Raw genomic sequence first — 26,652 nt, forward strand, 5'->3', positions numbered from 1 at the left:
TTAGCATACTAAATAAATTAAGATCGTACGGTTTGTCGACTGGTTTTGCTTAAAATCCGATTCTTCCAAATTGTTATCGATGAATATACCTCGGAAAGGTTCAAAGTTCCTCGGGGATGCATCAAACAATCTACCCCCCCCCCCCCCCCCGGAAATTATTATGAAAATCACGTGATGAGAAAAACTCGGTCTTTTAAAGTCCGACAACGTTGTGCGAACGTGATTCGGTTTCTCGTATTAAAAAGATCGTTCGATTTCTGAAATGTTTTATTAAAAACGGTACAATAAATATTAAAAATAAATCAGTCTGAAAAAAGTTATCGATTCATTTCGTCTTGAATCTGCGCTAGAGTCTTACCCCTAGTTTCTGGTACAACGAAATGAACGAACAACGTCGCTATACCCATGACGCACCCCAAAATATAAAAAGTCACGTGACTACCGAAAGCGGCGTTCGATATCGGAAAGGAAAACGTAACGAGAAAGGCGCACATCCAATTACACAAAATGGCGAATCCGCTGGCGATTCCTTTGATTTCCGGAGCGAAAAGTTCGCTCAACAACATCCACGGTACCGGTCCGTAACCCATACAAAACGACACCATAAACAATACCAAACTACTTAACGGTATGAACGCCAAAAAGGAGGCGTCGCTTAAAATAATTTTCAAATGGAAGAACATCCCTAGTCCCGTCAAACAAATCATCATACCGATCGAGGATAACATCAAAAAAAATTTCCTATTCGCTTTTTCCGTTACGACAATCGGTATAAACGAACACAAAAATTGCGTAAGATCGATGATGACGGCGGATAAGAAGGGCGAAACGTCCGTACCCGCCGCTTGGAATATACTCAACGTATAAAATACTATAGCGTTGATTCCGCATAATTGTTGAAACGCCAATACCCCCACCGCTGAAACTACCGCTCTTATATGGGCTCTATTAGTAACAACTTCAATAATTCCCGCGTTTTTCGCGTGCTCCATCAACTCCTGTTCCATACCGTTTATTTCATCGGAAATATCGTAAAAAGGACCGCGTAGCTCTTGCAGATTCTTCTCGGCTCGATTCCTCTTGTTTTTGCTAAGTAGATAAACGGGAGATTCGGGCATAAAAGCGAACGTTGCACCGAGCAAAACTGGAACTATCGCCAGGATAACGCTCAGGTACGTCCAGTTGACGAAATTACCGACTAGGCAAGTGAAAAGGATACCGCCGGATAGAAATAGCTGAAGGAGCGAACCGAACAGACCTCTGTAGGAAGCGTGAGTTATTTCTCCTATGTACATCGGCGCCACTACGCATATTCCTCCTGAAAATAAAATTACTATTAGCTCAACAACTGAACATCCAATAAAAAAAAATGTTAATTGGGTGCGATGTGACGTAAACCAGCTGTATGATGACCCGGTGAGGTTTGTCGTCACAAAGAAACCGGTGCTTGTAGTTATAATGACAATGAGGAACGCCTCTGGTAGAATGACGGTACCGGGGAGTCTAGACACAGTTTTTACGACAACATGGCTCAATTTCCCACCTGGAAAGTATCGCAAGAAGTAATTGGGTGCGATGTGACATAAACCTAAAGCTGTATGATGACCCGGTGAGGTTTGTCGTCACAAAGAAACCGGTGCTTGTAGTTATAATGACAATGAGGAACGCCTCTGGTAGAATGACGGTACCGGGGAGTCTAGACACAGTTTTTACGACAACAACGCTCAATTTCTCACTGGAAAGTACCGCAAGAAGCATCCGAACGAATCCCGACGGAACTATTTGTAATAGCACCTCGCCTATTCGGATTATATATTCAAATTTCTTGGTATCTTGATAACTGAAGATAATGACGTGGCAATAAGAGTTGCTGCGGAAGGCAGATGCTTCTGGGCGGTCCAGAGAGTGCTCAAATGGTTCTCACCAAACCCGAAGGTCACAATAATCCGTCCAGTGACGACGACAAGTGAGCGGATTTTGAACTGCTTGGAACGTAAGATCCTACGAAAGATTTTCGGCCTTGTTTGCAAAAGCGGTGCGTGGAGGATCCGGAGGATTGGTAAGCGAGTCATATTTGATGGCGTTTATTCGGAGGACCGGGTATGGAATTCCTGGAGGACGGCGACTGAGAGTAAGACTAGCTGGAGGACGTTGAATCGGACCTGATCCAGCTAGGAGCTCGGCGTTGGAGGCACCATGCTCGGTACAGAAAGATATTTTCACGCCTATTTTACTTCTTCGCACGGATACTTTCGTGTAATATCCCAAGAAGGATAAATTTGAAATAGGTTTTACTAAAAAAAGAAGTCAACTTACCCAAACCAATACCGGCAAAAAATCTAGCTGCGACCACAATAGTGAAATTGTTGGCGAAACCGATCAAACACCAATTGACAAAAAACGCTGCAGCTAAAGCGATCACTGTAATTTTTCTACCCACTTTATCCGCAAAGTATCCGGTGGGTATGGCGGATACGAGAGCTCCGATAGTAAGCGTAGACGCTATAACGGCCGCCTCCTTGGAGTTAACCGTAAAATTTGGCGGGGAAGACGATGAAATAGGTTCGGTCGCATTCGGTAGTATCTCGATGTGACTTAGCGCCGGTGACGTCCACGAAAGAACCGTCCCAGCGCAAAAAGTACCAAGGGAAACTGAAAAAAAAATTAACAACTTTTATAATAGATTGTTTTCGAGGAAACGTTGATCATCTTTGACACCCGTATGATCCAAATTAAATACGGCAACCCAACTACTTTTCAAAACTCACCGATTGGCTCCAAATTTTTACCAGACACTTTATCATAAACTAGATGATTGTACCTAAAAGGATTTCCTAACCTAACATAACCTAACCACGTCTTTTTGGCTACTGATATTTTGTGCCCTATATTTGGCACAATTATATTCTTTCCATGCTTTTCGCAATATCTTTAGGAAGGAAATTTTTTTATTTAAAAAGCATAGAAAGATTATAATGGTGCCAAATATAGGACAGAAAATATCACTAGCCAAAAAGACGTGGTTAGGTTATGTTAGGTTAGGAATACCTTTTAGGTACAAACATCTAGTGTGTGGTAAGTCCAGCTCAATAAAGGTTTGATAATGTCGAGGAAATGGAAAAGTTTTATCATAAAAATTTCGAAAAGTTTTCCCTTAAACCACCCACATAAATCATATAATTAAGATTTAATTCCGAGTAAATAACACACTTCTACATCTCGTGATAATAAAAAAAGAAAAACACATTTTTTTGTTTATATTAGATATAATTTGATATAATATTAACAAAAACTCATTTCTAGGTCGAACAAATATAAAATTTAAACAAACAAATGTAGCGCGTTGCTTTTGTTTGCTATTTTATATTGTTATGTACTCGGTGAGATGATTCTTGCGCAAATATTTTTTCCATTTAATATATAATATTACATAAAAACGTTTTCCAAATCATTCCATTTTCACCAAACGTCACTAACTCTATATTTTGAGATGTCTGTCACTAAATTTGAAAGAACTAGAGATTATTCGTTTATATCGAACACTATACACTACACTAACTTAATAAATCACTTATCACTTGAATAATTTATTCGAATTATCCGATTACTTTCTATTTCTGATCACTACGACTATTTATTATAAACTGAACTTAACGAATCCGCTTGTATATCAAAAATAAGTTCTTAAAAACTCTAGAAAAATAAAGAAACAATGTAAATAAACCGCTTGCTATGTCACTAAATTTGAAAGAACTAGAGATTATTCGTTTATATCGAACGCTATACACTACACTAACTTAATAAATCACTTATCACTTGAATAATTTATTCGAATTATCCGATTACTTTCTATTTCTGATCACTACGACTATTTATTATAAACTGAACTTAACGAATCCGCTTGTATATCAAAAATAAGTTCTTAAAAACTCTAGAAAAATAAAGAAACAATGTAAATAAACCGCTTGCTATGTCACTAAATTTGAAAGAACTAGAGATTATTCGTTTATATCGAACGCTATACACTACACTAACTTAATAAATCACTTATCACTTGAATAATTTATTCGAATTATCCGATTACTTTCTATTTCTGATCACTACGACTATTTATTATAAACTGAACTTAACGAATCCGCTTGTATATCAAAAATAAGTTCTTAAAAACTCTAGAAAAATAAAGAAACAATGTAAATAAACCGCTTGCTATGTCACTAAATTTGAAAGAACTAGAGATTATTCATTTATATCGAACACTATACACTACACTAACTTAATAAATCACTTATCACTTGAATAATTTATTCGAATTATCCGATTACTTTCTATTTCTGATCACTACGACTATTTATTATAAACTGAACTTAACGAATCCGCTTGTATATCAAAAATAAGTTCTTAAAAACTCTAGAAAAATAAAGAAACAATGTAAATAAAAACGTATAAAAAACATCAAACAAAAATGTTTTCTTTCATTACTTTATATCAAACTTGTGTTTACAATTTGTTGAAGCGTTAAACAATGAATATTTTTGTAAAATATTCCCGTTTCTATGGTATTTTGAATCGCTGTCATTCCTGAACGATCAAGATGTACCTCGGGTAGGTGTTTCTAACCTCATTACGCACAAACCGAATGACACTAAATGACATTTCGGTTTGACATAAGTGACAGCTTAGACTATACTGCGGCGCAGTATCGTGCGAGACCCGCTTAGCCGCTAGAATTGATAATAAACTGCCATTTTAAAGGGGGTAAATAATTATTTTCAAAACTCAAGCGACGCATATTGCAACCACCAAATATTTTACTGAAAAATTCAAAACTTGAGACCGTTTGCGGCGATTAAAAACAATAAACTCGACTTTGCACGCCACGCCACGCCTCGCTTATGTTAAAAATTCATTTGCGCTACCAGTTAAGCTACGCTTTAAGTATCTCGAGACACGTTTATTTAGAAACAACAATAGTGGAGGTTTTGCTGTCTCCTAACCTCATTTTGTGACACACGATATTGTTTTTGCTATATAAAAATTGATTTTTAAAGATAACTTTGAAGATGATCTCAAAATTGATCTAAATATTCAAATTTTAGTTCAGTTTTCGACAATTGGAAGAAGAAGAAGAAAGTTTAAACCTAAAACGTCACTTTAAATCGCAGATACCGGGTTTTATAGATGGCGTTTAACGTCAAACTACGGTTTAAACGTTACCGACGATCGAGGGGTAGTTTAAACTTCAGTTTAACATAAAACGGAAGATCTTAACCAAACTTTTTCAAATTGTTAACATTAATACGGTGAAATTGAGAATTTTCTCTTTATAATTGATGAATTCGACGACGATGATGAAGAAATTATCGATATTGTCGACACAACGAAAAAACAAAAAGTTATTCGTCCTGTTAGTCTGACCCTTTTTTCTGTAGTAATGTCAGAAGGACTCGATCGAAGGCTTTCTCGTAGTCTATGAAACAGACATGTCTCGACATTATTATCTAATAAACTGGATTAAGTACGAAGGAAAAGATCGTGATTGTCATTATGAAATATGCTTACCTGAAGTCACGGCTACCACTTGCTTGAATTGTCGTACAGGTGTTTCTAACATGGGTGTATTTGTGTCTGGATAATTTCCGGATAATCTTCGGGACATGCTTGAACAATCTGCTTATCGGGATATTTATTATTTCTACATCGCTGTTCGAAATCTTGCCACCTTTTATATGATTATTGTTTACCAACTAAGAAAACTAATAATTTCGAATTGTTATCTTATGTTTAAACATCTATACAATGACGTTGATTTACTTGAAAAATAAAATAATTACTTTAATTATTTTTGAGAAATCGAAATAGAACCACGTGTACCCATCGTTATATTTAAGGTAAATTAAGTAATCAAATCGATCTAATTTTCTAGCGTATAATATACAGGATGGATACGCAATAAAAACAAAATTTTTTATAATAGAAACATCTGTCGTTTGACTTATATCTGACATTTGACTAACATCTGTCATTTATTTGACTTACATCTGTCAGTTGATTGACATTCGACTAACATCTGTCATTTATTTGACTTACATCTGTCATTTGAATGACATTTGACTAACATCTGTCATTTATTTGACTGACATTTGACTTACATCTGTCATTTGATTGACATTTGACTTACATCTGTCAGTTGATTGACATTCGACTAACATCTGTCATTTATTTGACTTACATCTGTCATTTGAATGACATTTGACTAACATCTGTCATTTATTTGACTGACATTTGACTTACATCTGTCATTTGATTGACATTTGACTAACATCTGTCATTTATTTGACTTACATCTGTCAGTTGATTGACATTTGACTAACATCTGTCATTTATTTGACTTACATCTGTCATTTGAATGACATTTGACTAACATCTGTCATTTATTTGACTGACATTTGACTTACATCTGTCATTTGATTGACATTTGACTTACATCTGTCAGTTGATTGACATTCGACTAACATCTGTCATTTATTTGACTTACATCTGTCATTTGAATGACATTTGACTAACATCTGTCATTTATTTGACTGACATTTGACTTATATCTGTCATTTGATTGACATTTGACTAACATCTGTCATTTATTTGACTTACATCTGTCAGTTGATTGACATTTGACTAACATCTGTCATTTATTTGACTTACATCTGTCATTTGAATGACATTTGACTAACATCTGTCATTTATTTGACTGACATTTGACTTACATCTGTCATTTGAATGACATTTGACTAACATCTGTCATTTATTTGACTGACATTTGACTTACATCTGTCATTTGAATGACATTTGACTAACATCTGTCATTTATTTGACTGACACTTGACTTACATCTGTCATTTGATTGACATTTGACTTACATCTGTTATTTGATTGACATTTGACTTACATCTGTCATTTATTTGACTGACAACTCCTCGTGAACCATCCTACATCATACGAGGGACAGTCGAATAGAAAAAAAAAACAAAAGAAAATTATAATAATTGTTTTTTATTTTCAAATAAAAAATATCAACATCGAGATCTTTGTTTATTATATACATAAATTGACTAGAACTAATCAAATCTTTGGTACACGTTTAACAATTGAGTTCGATACATACATCGTTGTTTATGTCTATAAAAAAAATATTCTTTTTTGTAGTTATAGATACTTTTGTTTGTTAACATTAGTTAACAATGGAATATATCTCGTTTAATTCACCCCTCAACAGATTTTAATACTTTTAAACAAAAAAAAATTTAAAAAACGTTCTCTAAGTCGTGTGACCGTCACACAGATGGCGCTGCCATTGACAATACCTCATGACGTTTACGAAGCACCGAATTTCGTGTGTTAATTTACTATTGTTTCTTGATAAAAAATATTGTACAAGCTCAGCAATGGCTCCAAAAGTGTTATCCTGATTCTACTCTATCGAATACAACCATTTGCTGAATTTAAACGTGGTTATACAGCCACCGATGAAGGTGAACGATCATAATGTGAGTAGATTGCAGCCGGCGAACCACGTCCAAAGGCACAACAGTCAACTGGGAAGGTTATGGCTTCAGTATTTTGAAATGAGCACGGAATATTTTTCATCGACTAACTCCAAAAGGGAGTTTGAATGCAAAAATGTCATATGTCAAAGAAAAAACCACGGTTTCACCAAGAAAATACACCGATTTCCAAGTCGATGTTTCCTCATCCACCGTATAGTCCAGATCTGGTCCCCAGTGCTCGCCGGTAACAAATTTAGATCGAAGGAAGGAGCAATCGGTGAAATTGAAGCCTATTTTGAAGCAAAAGACAAAACCTTCTACAAACAAAGACATCGAGAAGTTAAAGAAGGTTTGGAACGATTGGATTGCTCTTGGAAGAGATTAAATTGATGAATAAAATGTTTTTCTTAGTCAGTCACACGACTTATGTGTTACAAAGCAAAATTATTGAATAACAAAATGATCAGTTTCCTTTCCGTATTGATACTTCAGCGATTTGTCCAGAAAATTCTAGAAATTTTCGCTATTGCGCCCAAAACAGAAACCTCTTGAGGACGATTTTGACTAACTAAGACGTAGAAGAAGGAAAATAAAGTGTGGGTCGTCTATAATGAATGAATTTAGTGGAAAAAAGTATCTCAAAATGAGACTGGAAGTTAAAGTATTTCGTCAGTGAGATATATTCGAGATTCTGATATTTTGACGAAGCACCAATTATCGATAAAATACGTTATATCTAAATTTGATATACCGATCGAGTTTTATTGAATTTGATAACCGAATAACGTATGTCACGGCGGCATACCGTTGCTACTATGAACTCTCATGTGCCTGTTCAAATTACCGCTTTGACTAAATCTCAATAAACACAATTTACATTCGTACGGTTTCTCCCCGCTATGTATACGCAGGTGTTTCGTAAGGGTACTGCTATCCGAGAAAGCCTTTTTGCACAATCTACATCTGAAACAAATAAATCGTTCAACTATTTTAATCGCCCCCGTATCCAACGGGTTCTTCGAGGTCTGCTACAAAACAAACGGTATTGACGTCGGTGGGATAGGGATGAACATTTGCGGAGAAGTAAAACCTTCAGCGAAACCTCCGTCATACTCTCTGGTGGGTATTTGTGGACGTGGAGCAAACCTTGACGTCTGCCCCACGTCTCGAATACCCAACAGAGAGTAGCGCAGCTAAAAACGCCATAGCAGAGAGTAGGTAGAAAAGAGGGACTAAGAAGTACTGTTTATTGGAAGCCAGTCATATCAAGAATACCTTCAAGTCCACCAAGTGGGATTGACGTCGATGGGATAGGGATAAAAATTTGCGGAGACGTAAAACCTTCAGCGAAACCTCCGCCATACTCTCTGGTGGGTATTTGTGGACGTGGAGCAAACCTTGACGTCTGCCTCACGTCTCGAATACCCAACAGAGAGTAGCGCAGGTAAAAACGCCATCGCAGAGAGTAGGTAGAAAAGAGGGACTAAGAAGTACTGCTTGTATTACTCCTCAATTGTATCTTGAGAGTCCTCACCAACATTAACCTGTAGAGAAATCAGATAAAGATAGTGACAATCTACTTCTCTGGTACGAGACCGGTCCAAAAGACTGTTCAAGCTGGAGCAAGGGATGTTAAATGTGTAGCGTACGTCGACGATGTTGTCGTGGTAACACCGTTTGACAAAATACCTTCGGGAATATCAGCCAATGAACGGAGACGGTGGAATTGAAGTTTGGTGAATATAAGGCGGGGCTCATTAGAAGTAGAAAGCAACTGGAAACGATCAAACTGCAAGTGATGGTCTTATTCCACAAAACGACACCTGGGTGTACCGTAAGCACGGTCAGATCAATTATTACTTGACCCAGATGATTAATCAAGGCGTGGGTGCTTGGGTAATCGTGTTAGAGCAGAAACTTCGTCCAGCAACCTCGGTGATAGCCTGGGAAGAGACAAGACTGGTGTCCCCGATAAACTCCGATAAGCAGGAAGTCGAAGAACCTGTGACCTGACGGGAAACAAATCTCGAAGTCGGAGAGGACTAGGTTTGAGCGGACTCGAACGCGCCTGTTTATATTAGATTAATTTCTTACCTATAAGGTCGTTCGCCGGAATGCGTGCGCATGTGCGTTGTAACTGAAGAACTTTGGGAGAATCTGCGATCGCATACAGGACATCGAAACGGTTTTTCCCCGCTATGCGTCCGAACGTGAGCCGTCAAATTAGCCGCTTGCGAAAACGATTTGTTGCAATCTATACACCTGTAAGGTTTTTCGCCGCTATGCGTTCTCAGATGCGTCTTTAACGTACTGGGTCTAGCGTAACTTTTACCTAAATAAAAAACGAACGCGTAATTCAACAATTCGGCGTTAATTTTAATGTTAGATAGTACCGCAAATCCTGCAGACGTTCGGTTTTTGTCCTTCGTCGTCGATGTAATTGATGCTATGTCTTCTTCGAGGCGACGAAAAACTGATAGGTTTGTAAGAAGAAGAAGAAGCTGCGGGTACTTCTTGCGGCGGTCGGAAATCGGCGGTGAACGAGTACGTGGTACCGCCGTAAGTAGGACTTAATAAACCTTGACCTTGATAAGTTTGAGTCGAACCTTGCGGCGTAGCGCTCCACTGTAACTAAAAAACGTATTTTTCTATGAAAAATTCCATCGATGAAAAATTCATTGACGATAATACCTGATGCGGACATGAAATTTCCGTCGGAGTATATCCGCAATTATTATTAGGATGATAACCGTGCATCGTCATATTCATGGATACGTTCACCGACATACTGGGAAAAACCGGGGGTTGTTGAGAGAACGTCTGCTCGCATATACCCCCCGTGTAACCACCTGGAGAAAGAAGCATCTGCGGATGGTAGACGTGTTGCGTTTCGTATTTATCGTTAGAAGTTTGACCGGGATGGACGACGGCATGTTTTAGAGATAATAGAACGTCGGCGACGTCGGGTCCTTGTTGTTTTTGATCTCGAAATACCAGAGGAGTTGTTTGGTTCGCAATCGAAGGCTCTATTCTGAAACGATATTTCTAGAGGGAAAGTTTTTTTGTCGAATTAACAAATTTGATTATTTGCGAGTCGATAAATTTAACTAGAGAATTGACCTCGAGCAATCCACGATATACCCCATCAATTTTTACTTCGACCCGAACGGTTCGAACAAGTTTGAAACTTGATATTCCCAACACTGTGAACGTGAACATTACCAACCACAAGAAACAGAAACAACAACAAACGACAGAAATGTTTAGACGATCAAACATCAAAAACACGTCCTTTAGATGGAATTTCTAGCCTTTCGGAACAAGAACAACATTCTAGAATGTTGTAGAATGTTCTCAAATACTCTAGACCATTCTAGAAGGCGTTAAGTAAACTTTTACTTCAACTGAACTCGAATAAATTGATTTATCTGTCACTGATAATGACAGTGACATATTTAGTCGTTCTTCATAAAAATCAGTTCTGTGGTAATAATTGCTAATACTAATTTTGGATTTTGTAACTTATTCGCCCAGTAAATCGATATTTTTATCAAAGATTCTTACTAAATATGTCGATGTTAACCATATAAATAAAATATAAACGTTTCTTTTTTAATTACCAATTCGTAAAATGTCGACTTTTGGAATATTAGTCGTAACGGTTATTTCTACTGACAGTTGACAGATATTTCGATTTGATTCTTATGAAGCGTTGTTGATGACGTGTTAATCACAAGATGGAAGACCTCCGACGTTTATACAATGGTAATTCAGGGTTTTACGGCCAATCATTTAAGATTCCAACTTTTAACAATAAATAACATCAGTATTGCAGTGCTGAAAACCTCTGCGGTCCTACAGTCAATCGCAATTAAAGCCCTGTGTTCGAAATACTTTCTGATAGGATCGTGGAAAAAAGACATTTCATAACCTAGCTTTTTAAATCCTTTTTTGACAAAATTAATTTCAAAAATGTCATTTTTTGCTAGTATTTACTTTAGAAACGCCAATTTTTGACGAAATCAAACTGAAAAAGCCTCTTTTTGACAAAATTAATTTCAAAAATGTCATTTTTTGCTAGTATTTACTTTGGAAACGCCAATTTTTAACGAAATCGAGCTGAAAAAGGTTCTTTTTGACAAAATTAAAATCGAAGAAATCGTGTTTTGATAGTATTTACTTTGGAAACGACAATTTTGAAAATGTCTATATGTATCAAAATAGAAAAATCCTTTTTTTGACAAAATTAAATTCAAAAATGCCATTTTTTGCTAGAATTTACTTTAGAAACGCCAATTTTTGACGAAATCAAACTGAAAAAGCCTCTTTTTGACAAAATTAATTTCAAAAATGTCATTTTTTGCTAGTATTTACTTTAGAAACGCCAATTTTTGACGAAATCAAACTGAAAAAGCCTCTTTTTGACAAAATTAATTTCAAAAATGTCATTTTTTGCTAGTATTTACTTTAGAAACGCCAATTTTTGACGAAATCAAACTGAAAAAGCCTCTTTTTGACAAAATTAATTTCAAAAATGTCATTTTTTGCTAGAATTTACTTTAGAAACGCCAATTTTTGACGAAATCAAACTGAAAAAGCCTCTTTTTGACAAAATTAATTTCAAAAATGTCATTTTTTGCTAGTATTTACTTTGGAAACGCCAATTTTTAACGAAATCGAGCTGAAAAAGGTTCTTTTTGACAAAATTAAAATCGAAGAAATCGTGTTTTGATAGTATTTACTTTGGAAACGACAATTTTGAAAATGTCTATATGTATCAAAATAGAAAAATCCTTTTTTTGACAAAATTAAATTCAAAAATGCCATTTTTTGCTAGAATTTACTTTGGAAACGCCAATTTTTAACGAAATCGAGCTGAAAAAGGTTCTTTTTGACAAAATTAAAATCGAAGAAATCGTTTTTTGATAGTATTTACTTTGGAAACGACAATTTTGAAAATGTCTATATGTATCAAAATAGAAAAATCCTTTTTTTGACAAAATTAAATTCAAAAATGCCATTTTTTGCTAGAATTTACTTTAGAAACGCCAATTTTTGACGAAATCAAACTGAAAAAGCCTCTTTTTGACAAAATTAATTTCAAAAATGTCATTTTTTGCTAGTATTTACTTTAGAAACGCCAATTTTTGACGAAATCAAACTGAAAAAGCCTCTTTTTGACAAAATTAATTTCAAAAATGTCATTTTTTGCTAGTATTTACTTTAGAAACGCCAATTTTTGACGAAATCAAACTGAAAAAGCCTCTTTTTGACAAAATTAATTTCAAAAATGTCATTTTTTGCTAGAATTTACTTTAGAAACGCCAATTTTTGACGAAATCAAACTGAAAAAGCCTCTTTTTGACAAAATTAATTTCAAAAATGTCATTTTTTGCTAGTATTTACTTTGGAAACGCCAATTTTTAACGAAATCGAGCTGAAAAAGGTTCTTTTTGACAAAATTAAAATCGAAGAAATCGTGTTTTGATAGTATTTACTTTGGAAACGACAATTTTGAAAATGTCTATATGTATCAAAATAGAAAAATCCTTTTTTTGACAAAATTAAATTCAAAAATGCCATTTTTTGCTAGAATTTACTTTGGAAACGCCAATTTTTAACGAAATCGAGCTGAAAAAGGTTCTTTTTGACAAAATTAAAATCGAAGAAATCGTTTTTTGATAGTATTTACTTTGGAAACGACAATTTTGAAAATGTCTATATGTATCAAAATAGAAAAATCCTCTTTTTGACAAAATTAAACTCAAAAATGCCATTTTTTGCTAGAATTTACTTTGGAAACGCCAATTTTTAACGAAATCGAGCTGAAAAAGGTTCTTTTTGACAAAATTAAAATCGAAGAAATCGTTTTTTGCTAGTATTTACTTTGGAAACGCTAATTTTTGACAAAATTAAACTCAAAATAGCCATACTCTGATACTATTTGATATTTTTATCAAAGATTCTTACTAAATATGTCGACGTTAACCATATAAATAAAATATAAACGTTTCTTTTTTAATTACCAATTCGTAAAATGTCGACTTTTGGAATATTAGTCATAACGGTTATCTACTGACAGTTGACAGATATTTCGATTTGATTCTTATGAAACGTTGTTGATGACGTTTTAATCACAAGATGGAAGACCTCCAACGTTTCTACAAGGATAATAATTCCAACATTTAACAATAAATAACATCAATATTGCAGTTCTGAAAACCTCTGCGGCCCTACAGTCAATCGGAATTAAAGCCCTATGTTCGAAATACTTTCTGATAGGATCGTGGAAAAAAGACATTTCATAACCTAACTTTTTAAATCCTTTTTTGACAAAATTAAATTCAAAAATGTCATTTTTTGCTAGAATTTACTTTGGAAATGCAAATTTTTGACAAAATTAAAACCAAAAATGCCATTTTTTTATAGTATTTACTTTGGAAACGACAATTTTTGACGAAATCAAACTGAAAAAGCCTCATTTTGACAAAATTAATATCAAAAATGTCATTTTTTGCTAGTATTTACTTTGGAAACGCTAATTTTTGACAAAATTAAACTCAAAATAGCCATACTCTGATACTATTTGATATTTTTATCAAAGATTCTTACTAAATATGTCGACGTTAACCATATAAATAAAATATAAACGTTTCTTTTTTAATTACCAATTCGTAAAATGTCGACTTTTGGAATATTAGTCATAACGGTTATTTCTACTGACATTTGACAGATATTTCGATTTGATTCTTATGAAACGTTGTTGATGACGTTTTAATCACAAGATGGAAGACCTCCAACGTTTCTACAAGGATAATAATTCCAACATTTAACAATAAATAACATCAATATTGCAGTTCTGAAAACCTCTGCGGCCCTACAGTCAATCGGAATTAAAGCCCTATGTTCGAAATACTTTCTGATAGGATCGTGGAAAAAAGACATTTCATAACCTAACTTTTTAAATCCTTTTTTGACAAAATTAAATTCAAAAATGTCATTTTTTGCTAGAATTTACTTTGGAAATGCAAATTTTTGACAAAATTAAAACCAAAAATGCCATTTTTTTATAGTATTTACTTTGGAAACGACAATTTTTGACGAAATCAAACTGAAAAAGCCTCATTTTGACAAAATTAATATCAAAAATGTCATTTTTTGCTAGTATTTACTTTGGAAACGCTAATTTTTGACAAAATTAAACTCAAAAATGCCATATTCTGATACTATTTGATATTTTTATCAAAGATTCTTACTAAATATGTCGACGTTAACCATATAAATAAAATATAAACGTTTCTTTTTTAATTACCAATTCGTAAAATGTCGACTTTTGGAATATTAGTCATAACGGTTATTTCTACTGACAGTTGACAGATATTTCGATTTGAATCTTATGAAACGTTGTTGATGACGTTTTAATCACAAGATGGAAGACCTCCAACGTTTCTACAAGGATATTAATTCCAACATTTAACAATAAATAACATCAGTATTGCAGTGCCGAAAACCTCTGCGGTCCTACAGTCAATCGCAATTAAATACTTTCTGATAGGATAGTGGAAAAAAGACATTTCATAACCTGACTTTCTAAAAGTCATTTAAACGTCAAATAAATCGAGAAAAAATATTTTTTTTGACATAATTATGTTTTTTAAAAAAGTTTTCACCAAAGTCCCGATAAATTGGTTAAGAAACGCAGCTACAGCGGCCGAAATAGAACCTCTACTAGATATAAACTGTAAAACGGCGGTAATAACTGGCGGTACCGGAGGTATAGGTTACGCTACAGCGAATCATTTATTATGTAATGGCGTCAAACACGTCGCCCTTATAGGTTTGAATAGTTACAAAGGTGCGCAAGCCGTTGAAAATTTAAACTGCGTCCACGGTCAAGGTAGATCGCACTTCGTTACGTGCGACGTAAGAGACAGAAGGGCTTTATCGAACACGATAAACTCGCTAAAAAAAGATTACGAAAATTTGGATATTTTCGTGAATTCGGCGGGGTATTGGAACGATTCCGATTGGTGCCAAGAACTAAATACGAATTTGAACGGTACGATCAACGTAAATTTAGAAATAGCCGCCGCTTTATGCAAATCCAACGCGGTGGTCGTTAATTTAACCGGAAATTTCGGTTTGGAACCGTTTCCGCCGTCTCCCATATTCGCAGCCGCTAATTCCGCAATAGTGGAATTCACCAGAAGCTTCGGCCACAAAACGAACAGCGACAAATTCGGTTTGAGGGTAGTGGCGTTGTGTACCGGTATCACGAAAACCGATTTCGTTAAAAGTTTGGATAAGAAAATGTTGACGGCCGAAATGGGGCAGGATTTGAACGAGTTTTTGAAGATGACTCCGACTCAAAACGCGGATTCTTGCGCTAAAGCGGTTATAGACGTTATTAGATATGCTAAAAACGGATCCGTCTGGATAGTGGAAGATTCTAAATTGTTCGCGGCGAAGCTGGTCGATTGGAGGGGACAATCTGTTGTTATATCTTATTATAATTAATATTTTTGTCGAATTATCGGACCAATAAATGGTATGGAAATATAATTTCTTTTATTTTATTTTATTTTATTTAGTACTTGTCTACTAGTTAATTCGACCAGTGCCGGATCTAGGGGGTAAATGTATTCATGTTATATCGAAATTTATTGGAAAAATACGAAACTCACTTATAATTTCCGTTGTTGCTGCACGGTGAGACATTAAAAAGACTCGGTAGAGGTTCCAAGTCTAATGGTAACGAAAACGATCCCATCTCTTCGTTCCAACAAGAGGATAAATCGTCTGGGCAGTTGGTAATCTAAAAAAATTCATTTTTTTTTAAATAGTATTATTATATTATACCATGATATGAAAAAAATGTTCTTATACGACCCCTCGTTTCTGAGTTATAGGTGCTTAAAGTTGAAAATCGGAATCAGCCATTTTGTGACAAAATTTTGGTGATAAATTTTATTTTATTTTTTGATATTCTTAATAATCCGTTTTTTTAAAGCCAATAAAAACTATTTTTTAACAAAACGTGATTTGGAAAATCAATTTTTTTTACTAAATATTATCGTCGAAGTCATTTTTTGTCAAAATTTATGACCAGCCATTTTTTGACTTATATAACTAAAATAAATTTAAAAAAAAACATTTTTCGGTATAACTAAGCCAAGAAAAACGATTTTTCCCAAATAAAATTGAAATTTTTGACCAACTGGAAAGAAGGGAAGCATTTTATGATAGAATTAAATATTTTTGATTTGATTATATCGACAAAAAACCTTTTTTTGACAAAATTGAATTAAGAGAAACCATTTTTTTTAAATTAAACTGTATTTTCCACCATTGACATCATAAAATCAATTTTTTAAGACGTTTTGACTTAACAAGTTATTTTTTGACATGAATAATCCATATTTTGATAGACTATATTTTGAAATATCCCTTATTTGACATTTTTCTTACAGAACTGACCTAACATAATCAAAAAAGTCATTTTTTCCTAGTATTTACTTTGGAAACGCCAATTTTTGACGAAATCAAACTGAAAAAAGTTCTTTTTGACAAAATTACACACAAAAATGTCATTTTTCTTACTATTTACTTTTGGAAACGCCAATTTTGAACTGAAAAGCCTCTTTTTGACAAAATTACACACAAAAATGTCATTTTTCTTACTATTTACTTTGGAAACGCCAATTTTGAACTGAAAAAGCCTCTTTTTGACAAAATTACACACAAAAATGTCATTTTTCTTACTATTTACTTTTGGAAACGCCAATTTTGAACTGAAAAGCCTCTTTTTGACAAAATTACACACAAAAATGTCATTTTTCTTACTATTTACTTTGGAAACGCCAATTTTGAACTGAAAAAGCCTCTTTTTGACAAAATTAAATTCAAAAATGTATATATACTTTGGAAACGCCAATTTTTGACGAAATCAAACTGAAAAAGCCTCTTTTTGACGAAATTAAAACCAAAAATGTCATTTTTCTTACTATTTACTTTTGGAAACGCCAATTTTGAACTGAAAAAGCCTCTTTTTGACAAAATTACACACAAAAATGTCATTTTTCTTACTATTTACTTTTGGAAACGCCAATTTTGAACTGAAAAGCCTCTTTTTGACAAAATTACACACAAAAATGTCATTTTTCTTACTATTTACTTTGGAAACGCCAATTTTGAACTGAAAAAGCCTCTTTTTGACAAAATTAAATTCAAAAATGTATATATACTTTGGAAACGCCAATTTTTGACGAAATCAAACTGAAAAAGCCTCTTTTTGACGAAATTAAAACCAAAAATGTCATTTTTCTTACTATTTACTTTTGGAAACGCCAATTTTGAACTGAAAAGCCTCTTTTTGACAAAATTACACACAAAAATGTCATTTTTCTTCCTATTTACTTTTGGAAACGCCAATTTTGAACTGAAAAGCCTCTTTTTGACAAAATTACACACAAAAATGTCATTTTTCTTACTATTTACTTTTGGAAACGCCAATTTTGAACTGAAAAAGCCTCTTTTTGACAAAATTACACACAAAAATGTCATTTTTCTTACTATTTACTTTGGAAACGCCAATTTTGAACTGAAAAAGCCTCTTTTTGACAAAATTACACACAAAAATGTCATTTTTCTTACTATTTACTTTTGGAAACGCCAATTTTGAACTGAAAAAGCCTCTTTTTGACAAAATTACACACAAAAATGTCATTTTTCTTACTATTTACTTTGGAAACGCCAATTTTGAACTGAAAAAGCCTCTTTTTGACAAAATTAATATCAAAAATGTCATTTTTCTTACTAAAACGCCAATTTTTGACGAAATCAAAAGGCAAAAACCTCTTTTTGACAAAATTAAATTCAAAAATGTATATCTACTTTGGAAACGCCAATTTTTGACGAAATCAAACTGAAAAAGCCTCTTTTTGACGAAATTAAAACCAAAAATGTCATTTTTTGCTAGTATTTACTTTGGAAACGCCAATTTTTGACAAAATTAACCTGAAAAAGCCTCTTTTTGACAAAATTAATATCAAAAATGTCATTTTTCTTACTAAAACGCCAATTTTTGACGAAATCAAAAGGCAAAAACCTCTTTTTGACAAAATTAAATTCAAAAATGTATATCTACTTTGGAAACGCCAATTTTTGACGAAATCAAACTGAAAAAGCCTCTTTTTGACGAAATTAAAACCAAAAATGTCATTTTTTGCTAGTATTTACTTTGGAAACGCCAATTTTTGACAAAATTAACCTGAAAAAGCCTCTTTTTGACAAAATTAATATCAAAAATGTCATTTTTCTTACTAAAACGCCAATTTTTGACGAAATCAAAAGGCAAAAACCTCTTTTTGACAAAATTAAATTCAAAAATGCCATTTTTTGCTAGTATTTACTTTGGAAACGCCAATTTTTGACAAAATTAACCTGAAAAAGCCTCTTTTTGACAAAATTAATATCAAAAATGTCATTTTTCTTACTAAAACGCCAATTTTTGACGAAATCAAAAGGCAAAAACCTCTTTTTGACAAAATTAAATTCAAAAATGTATATCTACTTTGGAAACGCCAATTTTTGACGAAATCAAACTGAAAAAGCCTCTTTTTGACGAAATTAAAACCAAAAATGTCATTTTTTGCTAGTATTTACTTTGGAAACGCCAATTTTTGACAAAATTAACCTGAAAAAGCCTCTTTTTGACAAAATTAATATCAAAAATGTCATTTTTCTTACTAAAACGCCAATTTTTGACGAAATCAAAAGGCAAAAACCTCTTTTTGACAAAATTAAATTCAAAAATGCCATTTTTTGCTAGTATTTACTTTGGAAACGCCAATTTTTGACAAAATTAACCTGAAAAAGCCTCTTTTTGACAAAATTAATATCAAAAATGTCATTTTTCTTACTAAAACGCCAATTTTTGACGAAATCAAAAGGCAAAAACCTCTTTTTGACAAAATTAAATTCAAAAATGTATATCTACTTTGGAAACGCCAATTTTTGACGAAATCAAACTGAAAAAGCCTCTTTTTGACAAAATTAAACTCAAAAATGCCATATCCTGATACTATTTGCTCTGGAAATTTTCTTTTTGACAAAATTAAAATCGAAGAAATCGTTTTTTGATAGTATTTACTGTGGAATCACCAATTTTCGACCATATCTAAGCCATTCTTCGACAGAATTAACGTATACATTCAAATATTCAAGCACACAGTATAAAATATCTAATTGCTGCATACCATCCAAAAAAGATGATAAAAATCTCCATGGAATAATTTAAAATTTGGTGGATGCGCCGTTACATCCACCAATATTTCAAATTAAATTTCGATGGGATTTTAAGGGATGAAACGATATTTTTAGAAACCAAATAAGTGTGTCAATCGAATCGATAGTACATCTAATTGAAAACATCAATTTTTAGTTTATAAATAACTAATTTTACCTGTTGTAAACCAGAAGAAGCTCCGGTCCAGTTGCACTCCAATTGTAGCCCGAACTGGGGGTTGTTGGGAACATAACTGGCATCCATTTTAAGAGAAGAAGGGATGCTTTGGAATTATGGGAGGACCTTATCGTGCGCACCTGGTTACCTGAAATACGAGTTGTAGTTTTTTTCTAACGATTAAAACGTTTTGTACGAATTTTTCCCTAAATTAAATACCCTTAAAACACAAATTTTACATAATAGAAGGTAAGTACCTACAATATACAGTTTTTTCCAACGAAAATTTTTGTTTTCCCGCACCTGTACTATAAATATTAACTATTACGAGGGTTGTTTAAATATAAACCGAAATTTACGTAATTACAAAGAATTTTATTATCAAGTTACAGAGCTGAAATTTTTTATATCTCCCGAAGCTTCCGGATGACTTTTTCGTGAAAATCAACCAAATAATTAATGGTCATACGGCGATAAATCGGGACTTAATACAGATCTGGCTGAAATTTTTAAGTAACCGAGACCTTCAGTAATCAAAATGAGGTTTCCTACAACGCTGAGGTTTTCCACCACTACTCGATCTTTTCGGATATCGAAACACCATTCGGACACCTGAATTTTGGAGAAGCACCCCCCGAATTGCTCCCTGGGTAAATTTTATGTTATCATCATGGTATTAACTGGTTTTGACATGTTCAAACACCACTACACCACCAACTTAAAATTATACATTGTTTGACGGGCGTTTCGATAACCAAGTTATCATCTTCAGAGACTGAAGTTAAACCCTTAAATCTTGATGCGATTCTATTATTCTCTGTCCCAACGTTTTTAAAACTAAAGTTTTATGATATTTTCTGCCTTTTTTATTAAAAAAAAAAACACCAATGACCTGTCCTGCCCTTCTGGTGCGACTCAATTTAAGCGAATCCTCAAAGTACAAAAATGCCATTTTTTGCAACTATTCATTTTGGAATTGCCAATTTTGAACTGAAAAAGCCTCTTTTTGACAAAATTAAATTCAAAAATGTCATTTTTTGCTAGTATTTACTTTGGAAATACCAATTTTGAACTGAAAAAGCCTCTTTTTGACAAAATTAAATTCAAAAATGTCATTTTTTGCTAGTATTTACTTTGGAAATACCAATTTTGAACTGAAAAAGCCTCTTTTTGACAAAATTAAATTCAAAAATGTCATTTTTTGCTAGTATTTACTTTGGAAATACCAATTTTGAACTGAAAAAGCCTCTTTTTGACAAAATTAAATTCAAAAATGTCATTTTTTGCTAGTATTTACTTTGGAAATACCAATTTTGAACTGAAAAAGCCTCTTTTTGACAAAATTAAATTCAAAAATGTCATTTTTTGCTAGTATTTACTTTGGAAATACCAATTTTGAACTGAAAAAGCCTCTTTTTGACAAAATTAAATTCAAAAATGTCATTTTTTGCTAGTATTTACTTTGGAAATACCAATTTTGAACTGAAAAAGCCTCTTTTTGACAAAATTAAATTCAAAAATGTCATTTTTTGCTAGTATTTACTTTGGAAATACCAATTTTGAACTGAAAAAGCCTCTTTTTGACAAAATTAAATTCAAAAATGTCATTTTTCTTACTATTTACTTTGGAAACGCCAATTTTTGACGAAATCGAACAGAAAAAGCCTCTTTTTGACAAAATTAAATTCAAAAATGTCATTTTTTGCTAGTATTTACTTTGGAAATACCAATTTTGAACTGAAAAAGCCTCTTTTTGACAAAATTAAATTCAAAAATGTCATTTTTTGCTAGTATTTACTTTGGAAATACCAATTTTGAACTGAAAAAGCCTCTTTTTGACAAAATTAAATTCAAAAATGTCATTTTTTGCTAGTATTTACTTTGGAAATACCAATTTTGAACTGAAAAAGCCTCTTTTTGACAAAATTAAATTCAAAAATGTCATTTTTTGCTAGTATTTACTTTGGAAATACCAATTTTGAACTGAAAAAGCCTCTTTTTGACAAAATTAAATTCAAAAATGTCATTTTTTGCTAGTATTTACTTTGGAAATACCAATTTTGAACTGAAAAAGCCTCTTTTTGACAAAATTAAATTCAAAAATGTCATTTTTTGCTAGTATTTACTTTGGAAATACCAATTTTGAACTGAAAAAGCCTCTTTTTGACAAAATTAAATTCAAAAATGTCATTTTTTGCTAGTATTTACTTTGGAAATACCAATTTTGAACTGAAAAAGCCTCTTTTTGACAAAATTAAATTCAAAAATGTCATTTTTTGCTAGTATTTACTTTGGAAATACCAATTTTGAACTGAAAAAGCCTCTTTTTGACAAAATTAAATTCAAAAATGTCATTTTTTGCTAGTATTTACTTTGGAAATACCAATTTTGAACTGAAAAAGCCTCTTTTTGACAAAATTAAATTCAAAAATGTCATTTTTTGCTAGTATTTACTTTGGAAACGCCAATTTTTGACGAAATCGAACAGAAAAAGCCTCTTTTTGACAAAATTAAATTCAAAAATGTCATTTTTTGCTAGTATTTACTTTGGAAATACCAATTTTGAACTGAAAAAGCCTCTTTTTGACAAAATTAAATTCAAAAATGTCATTTTTCTTACTATTTACTTTGGAAACGCCAATTTTTGACGAAATCGAACAGAAAAAGCCTCTTTTTGACAAAATTAAATTCAAAAATGTCATTTTTTGCTAGTATTTACTTTGGAAATACCAATTTTGAACTGAAAAAGCCTCTTTTTGACAAAATTAAATTCAAAAATGTCATTTTTCTTACTATTTACTTTGAAAACGCCAATTTTTGACGAAATCGAACAGAAAAAGCCTCTTTTTGACAAAATTAAATTCAAAAATGTCATTTTTTGCTAGTATTTACTTTGGAAATACCAATTTTGAACTGAAAAAGCCTCTTTTTGGCAAAATTAAATTCAAAAATGTCATTTTTCTTACTATTTACTTTGGAAACGCCAATTTTTGACGAAATCGAACAGAAAAAGCCTCTTTTTGACAAAATTAAATTCAAAAATGTCATTTTTTGCTAGTATTTACTTTGGAAACGCCAATTTTTGACGAAATCGAACAGAAAAAGCCTCTTTTTGACAAATTAAATTCAAAAATGTCATTTTTTGCTAGTATTTACTTTGGAAACGCCAATTTTTGACGAAATCGAACAGAAAAAGCCTCTTTTTGACAAAATTAAATTCAAAAATGTCATTTTTTGCTAGTATTTACTTTGGAAATACCAATTTTGAACTGAAAAAGCCTCTTTTTGGCAAAATTAAATTCAAAAATGTCATTTTTCTTACTATTTACTTTGGAAACGCCAATTTTTGACGAAATCGAACAGAAAAAGCCTCTTTTTGACAAAATTAAATTCAAAAATGTCATTTTTTGCTAGTATTTACTTTGGAAACGCCAATTTTTGACGAAATCGAACAGAAAAAGCCTCTTTTTGACAAAATTAAATTCAAAAATGTCATTTTTTGCTAGTATTTACTTTGGAAATACCAATTTTGAACTGAAAAAGCCTCTTTTTGGCAAAATTAAATTCAAAAATGTCATTTTTCTTACTATTTACTTTGGAAACGCCAATTTTTGACGAAATCGAACAGAAAAAGCCTCTTTTTGACAAAATTAAATTCAAAAATGTCATTTTTTGCTAGTATTTACTTTGGAAATACCAATTTTGAACTGAAAAAGCCTCTTTTTGACAAAATTAAATTCAAAAATGTCATTTTTCTTACTATTTACTTTGGAAACGCCAATTTTTGACGAAATCGAACAGAAAAAGCCTCTTTTTGACAAAATTAAATTCAAAAATGTCATTTTTTGCTAGTATTTACTTTGGAAACGCCAATTTTGGACGAAATCAAACAGAAAAAGCCTCATTTTGACAAAATTAAAAACAAAAATATCATTTTTCTTACTATTTACTTTGGAATTGCCAATTTTGAACTGAAAATGCCTCTTTTTGACAAAATTAAATTCAAAAATGTCATTTTTCTTACTATTTACTTTTGGAAACGCCAATTTTTGACGAAATCAAACAGAAAAAGCCTCATTTTGACAAAATTAAAAACAAAAATATCATTTTTCTTACTATTTACTTTGGAATTGCCAATTTTGAACTGAAAAAGCCTCTTTTTGACAAAATTAATATCAAAAATGCCATTTTTCTTACTATTCATTTTGGAAACGCCAATTTTTGACAAAATCGAACCGAAAAAGCCTTTTTTTACAAAATTAAAAACAAAAATGCCATTTTTTGCTAGTAGATACTTTGGAAACGCCAATTTTTGACGAAATCAAAAAAAAACACCACCAATGACCTGTCCTGCCCTTCGGGTACGACTCAATTCGAGCGAATCCTCAAAATACAAAAATGAGCTGACTAAACGGCAGGGCTCGCTGCAGGGTTTAAAAAATCAAAAATTCTGACTTTTCCTTATTCATCTTCGAATCCGTTTGCCTAATTCGTAAGCACGCACTTAGGAACGCGAAGCACGGCCTTAACCTTCCTATTACAAGTTCAGAATTAGTTAAGGGCTCAATACTTTACAATGCCAAAAAATGCACAATCATTTACCAATCGAAATCAACTCGATATCATCTTTTTCGTAATAACTTCAGGGTGTATTCACTGGAAAACGTTTTCTACTCTGTAAACCACTTTTTTTCTAATAATAAATTTTATTCCGGACTTGTTGCATACGGGGAAAAACAATTTTTTCGTAGAACGCGCTCGGAAAAACCCTTTCGTTCGTTAATTTTTATAGTAAATCCGAAAATACCTTCAGAAACGGTTCGAGATAATTCTAAAACGTTGCATATGAACTTGGTGGAGAATTTTCTGAATAATCCAAAAAATAAATGATATACAAGGTGTTGTATTTGAAATAAGAAGTTTGGAATTAGTCACTATCATATTTATACATTTTTTTTTCGTTTTTCTCAACATATTCTGATATATCTATTGAACTGAGTTATTAATACCTTCTGAAAATTGTTAAAAAAGAAATATATTTTACCTGGGAATTAAATATATAATCCAAATGATCCCATTCGAAAATCAAATTGAAAAACTGTTTACCACTTATAACGAAATCGGTCAATACGGCGCGAAGATTCACCGAATGATTAGATCTGTTTTTAAAAACAAGTAGACTGATTGACCGATCACCCCCATTCCGTCACCATCTAACCACTCGTTTTCCCTTAACGCCCCTTCACTCCGCCTCTAGATAATGGTTAAGTGACGTATATCATTTACAACTACATTTTACATAACGCATCGTTGAGCTTTTACTCAATTTTTTGTAGGTGAAACGAAAATTGAATATTGTAAATTGAAAAAAATGTTCTAAATAAAACTGATATACCAATATTAAAAAAAAATAGATTGTAGTTTAATTTCATGTACATAAAATCTATTGGTTCGAATCCACAATCGGAAAAGGGGTAATACGAGGGTTGCTACTTAAGTTTTGTGATACGATATGTCAAATCTGACATTACGATTATAAAGTTTGACATTTTTAATGCGGAACGTACCCAAAACGCATTTCCAACGATTGCTATATCTGATTATAATTATACATTTGGATTAATCTATTTATAAACTTAAGTAACAACCCTCGTAATATCGTATCGATAGTTTGAACGGTTTAATTCGAAAACGCCGAAAGACTTTTGACAAATATGTCAAATCTGACATTACGATTATAAAGTTTGACATTTTTAATGCGGAACGTACCCAAAACGTATTTCCAACGATTGCTATATCTGATTATAATTATACGTTTGGATTTGTCTATTTAAAAACTTAAGTAACAACCCTCGTAATATCGTATCGATAGTTTGAACGGTTTAATTCGAAAACGCCGAAAGACTTTTGACAAATATGTCAAATCTGACATTACGATTATAAAATTTGACATGTTTAATGCGGAACGTACTCGAAACGTATTTCCAACGATTGCTATATCTGATTATAATTATACGTTTGGATTTGTCTATTTAAAAACTTAAGTAACAACCCTCGTAATATCGTATCGATAGTTTGAACGGTTTAATTCGAAAACGCCGAAAGACTTTTGACAAACATGTCAAATCTGACATTACGATTATAAAGTTTGACATTTTTATTGCGGAACGTACCCAAAACGTATTTCCAACGATTGCTATACCTATCTAATTATAATTATACGTTTGGATTAATCTATTTATAAACTTAAGTAACAACCCTCGTAATATCGTATCGATAGTTTGAACGCTTTAATTCGAAAACGCCGAAAGACTTTTGACAAACATGTCAAATCTGACATTACGATTATAAAGTTTGACATTTTTATTGCGGAACGTACCCAAAACGTATTTCCAACGATTGCTATACCTATCTAATTATAATTATACGTTTGGATTAATCTATTTATAAACTTAAGTAACAACCCTCGTAATATCGTATCGATAGTTTGAACGGTTTAATTCGAAAACGCCGAAAGACTTTTGACAAACATGTCAAATCTGACATTACGATTATAAAATTTGACATTTTTAATGCGGAACGTACTCGAAACGTATTTCCAACGATTGCTATATCTGATTATAATTATAAGTTTGTATTTGTCTATTT

General features: G+C 32.6%; 3 protein-coding genes across 3 annotated transcripts; 1 reads left to right on the forward strand and 2 right to left on the reverse strand.

Annotated features, from left to right (window-relative positions):
* Positions 1–254: 254 nt before the first annotated feature.
* Positions 255–5,832, reverse strand: LOC130895592 (facilitated trehalose transporter Tret1-like). The gene is made up of 3 exons (XM_057802970.1): positions 5,560–5,832; positions 2,317–2,652; positions 255–1,318 (listed from the first exon to the last, which is right to left on the reverse strand). The coding sequence occupies exons 1-3, from the start codon at positions 5,654–5,656 to the stop codon at positions 318–320; spliced, it is 1,434 nt and encodes a 477-aa protein (XP_057658953.1). The 5' UTR covers positions 5,657–5,832; the 3' UTR covers positions 255–317.
* A 1,199-nt stretch (positions 5,833–7,031) lies between these two features.
* On the reverse strand, positions 7,032–25,240 carry LOC130895593 (protein glass-like). Its single transcript, XM_057802971.1, has 7 exons — positions 25,049–25,240; positions 20,005–20,152; positions 16,226–16,356; positions 10,233–10,572; positions 9,935–10,172; positions 9,636–9,873; positions 7,032–8,504 (listed from the first exon to the last, which is right to left on the reverse strand). Exons 2-7 carry the CDS (start codon positions 20,089–20,091, stop codon positions 8,333–8,335), a joined length of 1,206 nt encoding a protein of 401 aa, XP_057658954.1. The 5' UTR covers positions 20,092–20,152; positions 25,049–25,240; the 3' UTR covers positions 7,032–8,332.
* On the forward strand, positions 14,968–16,103 carry LOC130895594 (15-hydroxyprostaglandin dehydrogenase [NAD(+)]-like). The gene has a single exon (XM_057802972.1). The coding sequence runs from the start codon at positions 15,189–15,191 to the stop codon at positions 16,056–16,058; it is 870 nt and encodes a 289-aa protein (XP_057658955.1). The 5' UTR covers positions 14,968–15,188; the 3' UTR covers positions 16,059–16,103.
* Positions 25,241–26,652: the final 1,412 nt, after the last annotated feature.

The sequence above is a fragment of the Diorhabda carinulata genome, chromosome 6, assembly GCF_026250575.1.
Source record: "Diorhabda carinulata isolate Delta chromosome 6, icDioCari1.1, whole genome shotgun sequence".
In the NCBI taxonomy this organism is placed as follows: Eukaryota; Metazoa; Arthropoda; class Insecta; order Coleoptera; family Chrysomelidae; genus Diorhabda; species Diorhabda carinulata.

Bases quoted from the DNA above. Each gene is read 5' to 3' on its own strand.
- LOC130895592 (XM_057802970.1), bottom strand. From the start codon at position 5,656: ATGTCCCGAAGATTATCCGGAAATTATCCAGACACAAATACACCCATG. The intron at 2,653-5,559 runs GTAAGCATATTT...TTTTTTTTTCAG, and splicing joins AGTGGTAGCCGTGACTTCAG to TTTCCCTTGGTACTTTTTGC. The intron at 1,319-2,316 runs GTAAGTTGACTT...TTTTATTTTCAG, and splicing joins TTTTGCCGGTATTGGTTTGG to GAGGAATATGCGTAGTGGCG.
- LOC130895594 (XM_057802972.1), top strand. From the start codon at position 15,189: ATGTTTTTTAAAAAAGTTTTCACCAAAGTCCCGATAAATTGGTTAAGA.
- LOC130895593 (XM_057802971.1), bottom strand. From the start codon at position 20,091: ATGGATGCCAGTTATGTTCCCAACAACCCCCAGTTCGGGCTACAATTG. The intron at 16,357-20,004 runs GTAAAATTAGTT...GAATTTTTTTAG, and splicing joins CTTCTTCTGGTTTACAACAG to ATTACCAACTGCCCAGACGA. The intron at 9,874-9,934 runs GTACTATCTAAC...TTTTTTATTTAG, and splicing joins GAACGTCTGCAGGATTTGCG to GTAAAAGTTACGCTAGACCC.